General features: G+C 36.6%; 1 protein-coding gene across 1 annotated transcript in view; it reads left to right on the forward strand.

Moving 5' to 3' along the window:
* Positions 1-14,279, forward strand: part of BBS9 (Bardet-Biedl syndrome 9) — a 301,146-nt gene that overhangs the window by 121,039 nt on the left and 165,828 nt on the right. The window contains exon 20 of the mRNA XM_086614220.1: positions 11,692-11,874. Coding sequence (XP_086470346.1) covers positions 11,692-11,874 — 183 coding nt within the window. The remainder of the gene's footprint in view (positions 1-11,691; positions 11,875-14,279) is intronic.

A 14,279-nucleotide genomic window follows, 5' to 3' on the forward strand; every position in this document is an offset into this window, starting at 1 on the left:
AGTACTTAAGCATATAGCAACATCTTGCTTAAAATCTGTTGTTCAGTTGCTTATTTCAGTAAAGTTAAGGGAAAGGCATTTATTGATAATGAAGATTGACTCTAGTGGAATGAAATTGTCTTTTGATACTATTTCTCGTGCTTCATTTCAATATTTACTGCTAAAGATCTTTTATGCATATTTCTTGAGTAGGTGGGGTTTGCTTAGTTACGCTATGGGTGAGCAAGGTTCACAAAAGTGATTTTAATCTAGAGAATTCAGAATTCCTCTGTAATCAGCGGAGAGAAAGAAGGATCTTCTGGAGTCCAAGGCACTGGAAGGTAGATACCTTCTATGGTTTAAAAAAAAAAAAGGGGCAATGGTCCCTCCACAGTTCATAGAGGAAATTAAGGGAAACTTGCCATCTCATCTTAGAATTTGTCTTTGTGGATCTCCCTCTGTTTTGAACAGCTGTGCTCTTGTATTTGCTCAAAAAGAAAGCAAGGCTGCCTGTCTTCCTGGTTCTTCATAGTTTCTTTGCTCTGAGAGAGTAGCAGGCATTTGTTCCTCCAGTTCCTTTAACGGTAAGCTTTGCAGTAAATTTATTTCCTTTGGGAAGTGATTTTTCCTTTATGTTTTTCTCTAGGAATTTTCCATTTAGAAAAGAACATAATGTTTGATTCATATTCTCATTGCACAGCAGGTTTTCTTTAGTACTTCTTCCCACAGGAATGATGCTCAGTAATTCTCTCCAGCCCTGCCATTGGACACCATGGCAGCTGTCTGCTTTCTTACATGATCAGTGGAGCTCACTAAGTCGGTTCTGCACCTGATGTGAGGTTTTTATCTATCTTTACGTATTTTCATCATTAATTCTTGACAAGTGGCTCAGGGCTACTCTGAGGGAGTTGCTTACACGAAACCTGCCAATGCAGTCTCTGCTCAGCCGCGTGGATCTCAAATGCCATCCTGCTCTACGGGCTCATGTGCAGACTCCAAGGCATTTTTGGTAACAGTGAAGACAAGCTCTGGTGGAGATGGTCCTGAAAAAGGTATGAACATGAACTGTTCATGAAAATGAGTGAAAGTAGACAACTGTTTTTATTTTATTCACGTTAAATTCTGCCATCATTCATAATGGATGCTCTCCCACTCCCCCTAAGCAGACGCTGAAGTAAGAGATGGTTGCTACTCTTTCAGAGGATGTAACTGTGCAATTTAGGTCATGTTTCTGAGCTCCACCAACTTGAAACATCAAAGTGAATTTGTTCTGATATTTTGCCAACTTATTTAGTCATCCCTCTAGACAAAACGTTTATCTGGATTTTTAGTCTGCAATGTGGCTAGAACTTGCGCTACCCAGATGTGTTTTCCTGACTTTGATGCAATTGAATAAAGCAAATATAAATACCCTTTTGAATACATTTTGTTATGACCAGTAATGGTTGAAACTAAGTTAAAACTATTAGATTTGACTGAACCAGGGCATGAACTTCAGCTGTATTACATCAGGGGAACAAGACAAGTGTTTAAATTGAGCTTTTTTGAAAGGAAAATCCTTTCTTATCAGAAAGCCTATCTCAGCCAAAATCAGTAAGAGCATTTGTAACTAATTTAGTGGGGTGTGTTTGCATGTGGTTATATATTAGTGTTGAAAAATGAGCTCTTTCCTGCTCTTTGTAATTAAGGGTACTATTTGTTAATCCAAATATTATGCAGTAGAACTATCCGAAAACTTCTGCTTAGACAATGAGGAGAGCTTTCTAGATTTAAAACAGAAAGTTACAAGGTTAATTATCATGTTTCAGACACTGAAGCTTACCTGACACTTGCTCTCTCTTTCCTGTGGGTTTCCATATGGGTTCAGATATATTTAGAAGTGCAGCAGGAGAACAACATAGAATCTTATGATTAATAATATAAATGCCCAAACCTTTAAATATGTACAAGCACACATACTCTTGGCTTTTACTTTATTGGACACCAATCCATAGCCTGTGGTGAGACACAGTTCCTCAGAATAATCCTGTGATAAAATAGTTTTCACACACTAAAATAAGTAGTAGTTTTGCAGCTTGTATTTTTTTGAATGTAAGATGAAGCAGTTTGAGAGACAAACAGTTGCTCATTTAGGTGTTTTTTTATTTCTGCTTAAGTTCTGACTCCTAGGTTTAATTGGTAGAATGCACTATCTGAGTTTATCGTGTGGCTAGGGCAGGCGTGCATGTGAAGAAAACTGCACCTGATTCTGTTCCTGTGGGCTTTGTGCTTGCGACTTAGCAAGGTATTTCAGATGGGAATTTTCTCAATTTGTCAGTTTGAGAGAAGAGTGTTAGAAAGTGCAGTTCCAGGTGTGCAGAAGAATGAGTATCGTTGGCCATTATCTGCAGCGCAACGAATTCGGTGACCTAAAAATGTATGTTCTTTTGATCGCCACCTCAAGAGTTGCCATTGAATACACAGCAATGCTACTTCAGGTGGTTCCTTTTTTGTCTTCTTTCTTTTTCGGTAGGTGGAGGGTCCCAGACAGGGATATGAAAAGCTCTTTGCTTTTTTATTATTAGGTTAAGTCCACCTGCTGCATGACCTACTACCACCTTGGCAGTAGGATATTTTTGGTCTATCAATACTTGTCTCACTCTTGTAAAATAAAATCTTCGTCATTGAAAACAATAGCACCTGTATGGCAATAACTGTTGGCACAGAAGTGGAGTATTGTATGAAGTTAGGACAGAGCTCAAGTTTGTAAAGGTTATTTGCTGGATATTGTCGTGGACTGTGCTGTACTTCATCTGTGGAGGAACACAAGTGTCTACTTTGTCTGAAATTTACTGTCGTGGCACCTTGCATGAACAATGAATTTTTACTTTCACTAAATGACTCTCTTGAAACCATCTTTCTTTTTTTTTGTTAGTAAATCCAGTAAAACCTAGTGACTTCAATCTCTTGAGTTCTCTTCAAGTTTTATACAGACTGTGTGTTTGACTGAGTTTTATAAAACCTGCATTTCGTCAAGATGTTCCTTTGTTTTGAAATGGTTATGTCTCTTTCAGAACAAAAAAAAATAGAAGAAATTATAGAAAACTTGTAATTCAAAGACAAAGTATTCAAGCAGGCAATTCATATATTTTGTGACCTTTGCTCTTTGAGTTGAGAAGCCTGTTTTATTTCCAAATGTACTAGCACAGATTTTACTAATAATACAGAAATTCTATAAAGAGTCTCAAAATAGAAAAGTAATTTTAATGAGATGTCCTGAAATGAGTGTTGAAGTTATGTTTGAGCTTCTAATTAGCCTGCTATCCGTTTTCTTAGATTGCTGTGTTTAGTATTTTTTCCAGAATGTATTATTTTAATTTAATCATTGAGTCCTACTGTTACTTGTAGACACTGTGTTAGCAACCATAATGTTTTCTAACCACTTAAAATTCTATGCTAGCTCGATCTGAATGGGGAGTTCTGGAAGTTTCCTCAGGTGGTTCGCTATAAAGCAGAAGTGCCAAAATCATGAGTGCGATTGAGTGGGCGAGTTTAATAGCTTGGAATTTAGCTTTGCATTTCAGCATCCTGACTGGCTTGCTGATTTGTTTGATATTAGTACTTTTGTTGTTAAAGGTGTTGGAATACAAGTTGCTGGAATGGCTTTACAGATGGAAACATGTCTGTTATGTGTTAGTTGGATTTGTCAACATGTTTATTGTGTTTCGTTATTGTAATAGAATATAAATATGAAGTGAACCTGATTTAGGAGATGTGTTTTACTGTGTACTTTCTGGGAAGCAGTGACTGGTGGATTTATTCTAGGTTTCTAAAACTACACTCATCATCACCTGATACCTAACATGCTGTAAATGCTTTTTTTTCACACTAGGTGCATATGACTGATCACACTGAGAGTAGTAGTCTTTAATAAGAAGAAATCCTGTCTTTACTGAATCCATGCAATGTTCTCACTGGGGTAGCAAATCCTTGATTTTACCCATTGAGCTTCAATGTAAATATATGCTTGCAGAAGTAGGATCTGATGGGTCTCCTTGATTTCCTGGTTACCCATAGATCCCATTGGACTGAAATACAATTAGAAATTTGCAGGATGAGGTCCCTGAGAGTTTTTTAAGCTGCTTGCTTAGGTTTACAGCTTATTTTAATACACAAAGCATGCAACTTCAGTGTTTAAAATTTGTTCCTTTGCTGTAGAATTTTTTAGATCATCATTACATAGTGCTATTTGGTGATATAAACTGAACTTTCTATCTGTCTGTCTCCATTTAGCTGATGTTTGACTGTGTTTTTTTATATTGCTGTCAATTCAACCACAGCTTCACAGTGAAACTGTCTTCAATTTGCATTGACTATGAGAGATCCTGTGACATATCTGCATTATTTAGCACATCCCTATGCTTAAATGGAACTTTTCTTTTGAAGAAGAGGTAAATAAAGGATTCGTTGTAACTCACTGGATTCTTGGGTTTTGTGTGATTTGTAACAGATGTTATTTCACTCAGATAAGCTACTAATTTTGTAACTCTGTTTTTAAATTCTGATTTTATAATGTACAACTTGCTTCTAAATGTATTCGAAAGTATCATATGTATCTTGGAATTTCCTTCCAGAAATGTTTTTTTGCCTCATCTTGGTATTTAGTAGTTGTACCAAATAACAAGCAGTTACTCACATGCAAGACTGGCTGCAATATTTACTTGTGGATAGGCTGTTAAGGGGAGGTCAAGTGTCAGGTATTTGAATAATTTTCTACTATGTATTCTTCCTATTGACTATATTAATTTATCTGGCTTCTCAAAAATGCCAAACCCCTTTAAAACAAATCCAAACAAGCAAATAGGGCAAAATATATTAATCGAGTTAAAAAATAGTCTTAACTGTAATCCTTACAGCAGATGAAACACCAGAGACAACAGGAATTCTTCTTTTCTGTTACTGTGGATTTAAATAAGGAAGCTCAGATAATGATAGGCAGCAGTATAAAACACTGAGATGTATTTAAATAAAACCAGTAAACTGCCAACAGTGATGCAAACAAGCATTTTTTTTTTTTGCTGCTACATTAGTATTTGTAAGACAGGAAAATTTTCAAAATTGACTTATGCATATGAAGAGCTGCATGTTTAGACTTAAAGGAATATGAGTCTGCTACCTTTAATTAGATCATACCCATTAAAAGTAGAGTTAACTGCGTGGACTTCGTGCTTCGTGCCAGATTTTACTGGCATAGCTTGTTTAAATACTTAGTCCATACAAGACAGAAATTTCCTATGAAGCAGAGTGACATTGATCTATCCACATTTTTATTTGGGTTTAAATGTACTAACAATCAAGTACTTCTGGCTAATGCACTCAGGTGCCTGGGGTTCTGAACCCACTAAATGTTTTGCTGTAATTTAAAAAAAAAAAAAAAATCTAGTTAGAGTATAATGGTATGGATAAAAGCTGGGGGAGGAGAGACTTGTGAAGACAAAGTAATAGCCTGTTTTCTTATTGAGTGTTCTAAAGAGGGAAAATACAAAGAGTGGAGAGATCTTTTTAAACTGAAAAGTTTATATACTTATATATATTTTTATATATATTTATTATATATTTATATATATATTTAAACTGAATTATATATACATGAAATTATATATTTATATATATTTAAACTGAAAGAGGGCAGATTTAGGTTAGATATAAGAAAGAAATTCTTTACATTGAGGGTGGTGAGGTAGTGGAACAGGTTGCCCAGAGAAGTTGTGGATGCCTCATCCCTGGAAGTGTTCAAGGCCAGGTTGGATGAGGCTTTGAGCAACCTGGTGTAGTGGAGGGTGTCCCTGCCCATGGCAGGGGGGTTGGAACTAGGTGATCTTTGAGGTCCCTTCCAACCCTAACCATTCTGTGATTCTATCTTTCCTTTTCACCTGGCCATGTTCATACTACTATGTCTCTGTATAGCTGAAATGCTAGTTACTTTATTCCAAAAGATTTTAAGATCATTGTCATGAGTTCTTAAAACGAAATAAAGTGATGCAGCATGACTCTCCAGGCTAATAATCAACTATCACTTTGGTTTGTGGAGGTAAGGTACAGCTTTGATAGGTGTGAAGTCTCAAAAGAGAATTCTGAATTTAAACAGTACATGTGTTTGGCTCTTATGGGCTGTTTGAGCTGACTGCCATCCCAACTTGTAACCTGTGTGGTGCTTGTAGACAACACTTCTTCGTGGCAAATTTCAGTTTAGAAAGGTGCAGTAGAGCTCTTTATGGTAATTCTGTCCATGAAAACATAGAAAAAACTGAACTACACAACTTCCTTTGCAACCTTGAGTGTTTCCTTAGCCTGGCTCTTCTAGTTTCCAGAGGCACAGATTGCTCTAGTAACTACTCACGATGATCAATAATTTCACGTTCCTCAAGTGAGGCAATAGAATTTCTGGAGGCAGCTGGGTGCAGGCTGATAAGGCGTGGGTTGTCATGCTGCAATGTCTTTCATCTCTGCTGTCTTCTCAGATCGAGGTCGTGTCGAGCTTCACTTGAAAGGTGAGTATTTGGTGCCTGGGGAATTGGTGCTTTGTTGTCATCGTGGTGGGCCGATGGCAGCTTTGGAAACTGCAGTCGTGGCTAGCACCAGCCGAGGCGTTCTTATGAGGTTTGGATAATCGGGCCCGAGGTACTTAATCCCAACGCCCGGTCTCATGTACCCGTTGCAGTGCTGTGGGAATGCCAGAGCGTTTAGAAGTGCTCCCTTGCAGGAGTGACATGGTTAGTCTTCTTTCTGGTGATGGAGAGTTTGATAAAGATCTCTCCCTGACATGGATATCTCTGCCTGCATTCCATAAAGCTGTGGTCACCTGTCAAAAGCTGTGTGCACAATGGTTGCTGAGTGAGATGGTCTGCACGGGGAATCAGGCTGCTAGTCACTGTTTTGATATCAACTACTTCCAGAATTGCTTCTTTAAAAATAAAAAAAAAAGCTTACTCCCAGAATAAGGGGTATTCAGGATTTTGTGAATTAAATTGCTATCATCACTTCTGTTGGATTCTCTCTTTTAAAGGTTTGCTTTGCTGGTGTCTTAGCTTTTGTATGTGGCTGCGTGCCCTGTGTGCAAGGTAAACAAAGGGGCTTGTAAGGAAAAGAATACTTAAATGCTTACATGTTCCATGCAAACTAGGATATGTGATGGTGACTTCTTAAAACCAAAAAAAAAAATATTGTTAAATCCTTGTTATAGATTCAATAACTGACTTGTATTTTCTTCTCTAAAATGAGTGAATGTGGGAAAGGGTGAAATAGAGTAGTAGTAAACACCCTGTTGCAGTAGGAATGAGCAAGCAGTAATCCTAGCATTTCTCAGCTGTCTCTTTTTTTCTGCTTTACATGCATTAAAATCCTGCTTTATGAAGATCTAATTTTCTTTTAAAGTAGTTGAAAGGGGCCAGATCAATTAACTACCTTGCAATAAATTATTCCATAAGAACGATTGCTGGAAGAGACCTGTGAGCTTGTTTTGTGATCTGGTTTTGCTAGTATAACTGTGTACAGAATGGTTCTTTTGAAACTGGATATAAAGGCTTTCATTAGGGATTAATTTACTGTGGAGTACAAAATAGTCTTGGTAATTTCTCATCCCCATGTCATTTTCATAATTACAGTTCTGATGTTATTTTCTTATTTCAACAAATTTTGCATAGAAGGCTTGCTCCTAAGTGCTATAGATGAAATATAAAGAGATTCTAGATTCCTTAAATGCCAGACTTCTACTCTCTTCAAACTTGATTTCTTCTAAAATGAAGATCTAATTTTCTAGAAGCTGAACCCAGTGTGATAGAACTAGGTGAGAAAAAGATTAGTTGGCTGAAGTTTTATCAGTGGTGGACAGTTATGTTTTTCTTGGCTGTTTTAAAAAAAGAAAAACAAGTTGTCAGTCACACTTCCTGTTCTCCATTTTAGAATATGACCTGTGAGTCTTCAGTCCCAATGGTATTAGGGACTCCAAGAAAATATAATACCAACTCAAAAGAAAGCCCCTTGGAACTTCGTACTCATTTCTTGCCATCTGCTTTTTCAAAGTTTTCTTCAATTTCCTAGCCAGCTAATAAGAAGGCATTTTGTGCTTTTGGAATTGTATTTGTATGTTTTGTATTATTGGAATAAGCCTGGGAGAGTGATATTCGTTATTGCCCTGAGGAACTTGTCTGAATATACAAGAGTGTGGGTATGTTGCAAGCCTTTTTCAAGAGGGATTAGTAATTTTGAAGTTATTGCTGGATGCTAAACAATGCCCTAATAAATATCTGGAAGTAAGCACTAATGATAGAGAAATCTGGCTGTTTTTAAAACTTGAATCACCAGTAGTTTACAGTTTTCAAATGCTTGACATCTTATAAGGTCTACTTAGCAATGAAATAAGCATGGGGAGAAATGTTTCTGCTTCAACACTTAAGGGTGAAAACATGAGAAGTGCTCTGTGCTTGGAAATTATTGCAGTCAAATACTGGTGATAGTGTTGAGGGGTGAAGTTCTCTAGTTATGAAAGTGCTTCTGGCTTTCAGCTCTACCTTTGCAACTGTGAATATGAAATTTAGTAAGAATCTTTAATATTATCTTAATTTAGAGAATAGTTATTCTCTTTCTTTCCTTTTTGTAACTTGCTTTCATTAATAACTTCACTGGCCTGTGCTTTGCTGTAGGTAGGTTTATTGGAACAAAGCAAGAATTTGGTCAAAAAAATTCAAACAAAAAAGTATGTAAATGACAAGGAAGTTTTGATCAGTTATAAAAATACATACTCAATATTGTACTTTCAAACTATTCCAGTACTACTTAAATCTTTCCTGCATCATCCACTTTCCTTTCTTCCATTGCTTTTAGAAAGAAAGTTTGAAAAACATACTTTTAATTATCTTTATTTGAAAGCTTTGTGATACTAAAGAAGGAGAAAGGAAAATGTTAAATAGGCAATGATAGACCTTATGCAATGTAGATGGACTTTACTTGATAGATGCAAAGATTGTAGACCAACTGGAAACTAAGCTACACTCGGAACTGCCAGTTGAAATGTTTTTTTCCGTCTGCCCTGGAAAAAGTGAGACAGGGAAAGGTTTCCTTTTAAAAATCTTATATCTGTTTAGCAAGATGATAGAATAGATCTTAACAGATTGAACAACTACTGTGAGAACTGAAGATGCAGTTGGTAAATTATGGAAAAACCATGAGTGAGTCTGAAGAGACTAGAATCTCAGTTTGCAAAGGGTGTGGATTCTTGATTTCCATCAACTATTGTAACATACAATTAGAGATAATGTTCAGGTGAAAATAAAATAGGCTGCCCAGGGAGGTGGTTGAGTCCCCATCCCTGGATGTGTTTAAGAATAGGGTGGATGATCTACTTAGGGATATGGTTTAATGGGGATTAGGGACGGTTGGACTGGATGATCTCTAAGGTCTTTTCCAACCTAGAAATCTATGAAAATAATTAAAAATGTGAATGTCATGTTTTTAGAACTTATTTATCCTTAAATTCTGCAAGTGTTTGAATGAAGAACCCCAGAACACTTCTAAAATTTACAGCTGATGTCCTGGGAGTTGTTTAGAATAATTTTCCTCTTGAGGAAAGATTTCTTCCCCCTGCTCATACCGAGTATTTGCTGTGGAATCGTGTATTGTCTAAGTATCTCTAGTCCCTTCCAGCTGCTTTCTGTGTTGCTTTGGCTTTCAGTTCTCAGCATATATCGAAGGGTGCTGTTTTGACAACGTTTTTTCTGTCTGCAGTATAGACTTTTTTAAAACTGCAATGACTGTGTGTGCCTACATTATCATATATATGGTAATTCTACTTGTATTATCCTGGATATTCCAGATCTCAGAAAGCTAAATTGGTTTTGGTTTTTCTGCAAGTGTAAAGTAGAACTTGTATAGTGTTGTCTTTGTCATGTAGCTTTGTCACCCAAAACTTGTCAAAAAGTAACTGCAACGTGGACCTCCACCTTGTGTAGAACATGAGGTGTGAAGAACATCAGGACTTTGGGCAAACTGAACGCAGGCACAATTACTTCAGGTGACATATCTGCGATACTGTTACTGTCCTCTAACCAAAGTATGTCATGTTAGTTTTCACTCATTTCTCCCTTCTCCTTTGCATGGTTAGCTGGTCTTTTTTTTTTTTTTTTTATTTTGTTACTTGGCACTGATTTTGGTAGTGTTTGGGCTCGTGAGTGTCCTGTGGGTTCTCCCCTTTATTTGGAAACATTGCATTTTAAAATCTGAAACAAAAGCTATCAACACGTTTTGTTTGAAATGTTTCATATTTATGGTTCCCTAAAATTCTGTTTTCTTTAGCTTCCTATTCCCATGGGAGCTTAGAGGGAACACACACACATCTCCAATGCCAGTGTTGCAGACTAAAAATAGTTTTCCTCCACCAAATGCTAACAGCTGGTTGGCTTTGTTTCCCGGCTGAAGATGCATTGTATAGTATTTTCCTTTTCCTGCTGTTGCCAAATGTTAATGGATCAAGCTCTGCAAGTTTCACGTTCTAAATTCTGTTGTAATACTAATTACACTTTAACTGCGTTTCTGTGAGGCTTTTCACAACTCCAGTCAAGCACTTATTACCCCATTTTGCAGATAAATAAACAGAAGGAGAAAGTGGTTGAGGGAGGTGCTTTGTGTTGGTTTAAGTGACAGTGAAGATAAGCGCTGCTGGAAGCCAAATGTTGTTCAGGCAACGCGAAGATGTCATGGCATTCGTGAGAACAGGTCTTGTAAGCTGTGCTCCCTCAGGAAAACCCCTCATCTTTGTTCCTTCCCTTTAGTTGAAGTGGTTTGGTGCATATAGTGTGGAAAATCTCTTGTTGGCGTATTGAAATCACCGTCGTCTTCACTTTTCATCAGTGATGGAAAATGTCTAAACATTGTATTTCAAGAAAGAAGGTGTTTATAGCAATATTTTTCAGAATATCAGTTTTTGTATATGCTGTGAGTGGACAGTATTATATACAATGACAAGTTATTGCTGAACTGAGTGGAATATAATATAATAGCTCTTCTGTTTTTCCCCATCTTGAAGTACTCAAAAACTATCTTACCATCTTAGAAGAAGTGAATCTGCCATTTTATTTTATTTTGAAAATTCTTTCATAGTATCTGGCAGTTAAAGTGGTATTGCCTTCATATACATGATCCATAATGTTTACATTTTGGCATAAAAGCAGAAGCAACTAGTGCAAAACATGGAGAGAGCAGAGAGTTAATAAAATAACAGATGGCAGTTATGTTCATGTGGAAATAATTATATACTGCGTTTTTAAATGCATAAAATCAATGTATTGTTTTTGATTAATACAGTAGACTTGCTGATCATATAGAGATTAGTGTCCTGTGTGATATAAACCTGAAAGTTAGTTTGTTATCATGTATTATGTGATAAAATGGGGATCAATTTCAGGAACTTCTTAAGAATATGCTCTAAACAGGATCCTTTCTACACTGATTGTACTATGTAGATTAATCCTGTTGCCATATGGACTTGAAATTGCCTTGGGTATGCAAAAGAAAAATCTAAATAAATGATAGCTCATTTAATACTCTGTGGTTTGTGTTTATGGAAGACAGAATTCTTCAGGATCTTCTAAAGGAAAACAAGTGTGCCAAAGGTAATTTCAGTGTTGAGTGTTCATGGATGGTAAAATTATACTTAACAGACGTTTGTAATTTTTGCAGGTAATAGCTCTAGCAGATGCAGCAGAAGAAAATCAAGTCAACATGTTCCAGGCATTCACGAAGTTAAAAAGTGCCACCCATCTGGTGATTATGCTGATTAGTCTGTGGCAGAAGCTCAGTGCTGATCAAGTTGCTATTCTGGAAGCTACATTTTTGCCATTAGCAGAAGACACACAAGAGCTGGTAAGATTCTGAGAGCTGTTCAAAAAATGCTCATTGACAGAGCTTTAAGTCCTTAAATTTACATTTTTCCCCATGTATTTTGTTGAAGACTGTCCTTCGAAGTGATTTGGTAGCCTTATTAAGTAGGTGCTTGATGCAAACCTGATTGATGTCACAGGAAAGTGTGAAACTAGGAGTAGATTACAGAATGTTTCATTAGAAGACATGGGTGATACAAGTTAATTTCTGCTTAATCCTTCCTTATTAAGCCTAGTAGGAGTGTCTCACATAAGTTTAGCTGGTTTTAGCTTCTGTCCAGTTGTTACCACAAACAGAATAGCCTCAGTTTTTTGAAGACTCCAATATAAATGCTATATAGTATTCCTACATGTGTACTCACATGCACACATTCCAATAGCACTATAAAACAGACACGTACACACAGTAATACAGTATATTTAGTCTGTTATGCATTTGCCATACTTTGTCTTCAGTGTTTGCACGTTGATTTATAGAATGGATGGATGTTATACAAAGAAAATAGATAATGCACTTGTAGTCTCCAAACCATGCCCTAGATAGTCCTGTTTTGTGTGGTTATGTTGCAAATTCTGCTCTGGTTTAGTGAGTGTGACTGTATGAGATTGTGTGCAAAATTTGGAGAATGGTCTGTAAAGAAAGATAATGCTGTACTGTCTCCTTGCCTAAGGTCCCCGTTTAAACACTGCTGTCTAATTAAGGAATGTTCTAAACTTAAAACAACTAGAGTCGATCTCCAGTTAGTTTCAAGTCCAGCCTTCTTACTGGGTTCTAGGATAAAGTACTTAAAGATAGCATGGCACAGTTAGAAGAGAAATAAACTCTGATGTTAATACATCTTGACAGTTTCTTTTAGGTATCCGAACTAAAAAGTGTACTGTGTAACCTTTCACAAATGACTTCTATAGAATAAAAAAATAAGAATTATCTAAGTACACATTAATTTTGATTTCTATGCTCTGCACAGGGTTTTTGCAATGTACCCTGAATCCAGATTTTGGTACATACTCGGAATACTTAGAATGGTTTGTGGCCAGTTAGAAAGCTTGCACTGGGTTCCAAGTGAATCTTGGATCATCTGCAATTTCCGCCTGAGGGGGAAAAGAGTTTTGGCATTTTACATGATATTGACCCATAGCAGGCAAAGCAAAACAGTTTTGTTGAGATTTGTTTTGGATTTTGTCCTCATTTAAACTTGAAAAATCAAGCTGCACTACTGAGGAGTATGCATATTCCAATGAATGGAAGTGAAAGAAAGTTCATATGAATCTCCTAAAAGCCCAAACAACCATTGTTTGCATGACTCACTTCTATTTTGCCATCAGGAATTGCATTGCTTTGACACGTTTTGATAAAACATGGTGAAATCTGTTGCATATCTTGTAATACAGGGTATCACTTCAGTATGTATCTTGATGTGGTTTTGATATAGTAGTTAACAATATTCCATGTTAAAGCTGTAAGACCTCACTTAAATATTGTAAGGATGTATATCCTGCAGAGCAGCCAGGGTGAAAAAGGTAAACCAACAATAACTGGAGGTGGAAATAGAAGTGAAACTTTTACAAAATACTGAAATATATGCCATACCAAAGTTGTTATGGTACCACAGAGTCCTGAATGTAATTTAAGGAGAAGTTCAGGCAGGGAAGGGAGAAATCTCCTGACATACCAATGATATTTCCAGACAGAAGCTCCTCGCTAGTGTTCAGGTTTCCTTGCAAGCAGTTGAGTGGAACGCTGGTGAAAGGAAGTACTCTGAAGAATTTTTATTTACTCTTCAAACAATTCTGCACAATGGTCTGTTGTATTTTTATTTGTAGAGAATGTGTTAGAAGACAGTTTGGATGCAGTCTACATCTCCAGAACATTTTCTGCCTCGTGAGCATTAAACTATGGAAGTGTTTGGTTTTTTTAATAAAAGAGAAATGTTTAGGATATACTGTTACCATAAAACAAAATGCTTCTCTGACCATAACATCAACATTATTCTCATACACGCCATTCCATTTAGAGCAGATTGCATCTTGTTTTCTAGACCTGGCAGTCCCATCAGTGAGATACTTCAGCAAATACAACGTGGTGGTTTTGTTCCCATTGTCACCAATTTTTTTTCTCAGACTGCTAAATGGTTTCTGTTGCTGCAGACTTTTGTCCAATAACATGTAAATTTTTTTTTCTTGTCTACAAAGATATAGCAGAAGTAATGCTGCAAATGTGCATATTTTCTGGGAATAACAGATATTTGGTATCATGTTTTATTTCCACTAGGAAATTTCTAACTAGCACCTAAATATTATTGCTTTGATTAAACTGACTAAAGGGGTTGCTCTTGTTTAGTACTGGGAATACAAGGACATTCCCCTTTTTCAGTGATTCTTTGATGA

Source organism: Tauraco erythrolophus, chromosome 7 (genome assembly GCF_009769465.1).
Source record: "Tauraco erythrolophus isolate bTauEry1 chromosome 7, bTauEry1.pri, whole genome shotgun sequence".
NCBI lineage: Eukaryota > Metazoa > Chordata > Aves > Musophagiformes > Musophagidae > Tauraco > Tauraco erythrolophus.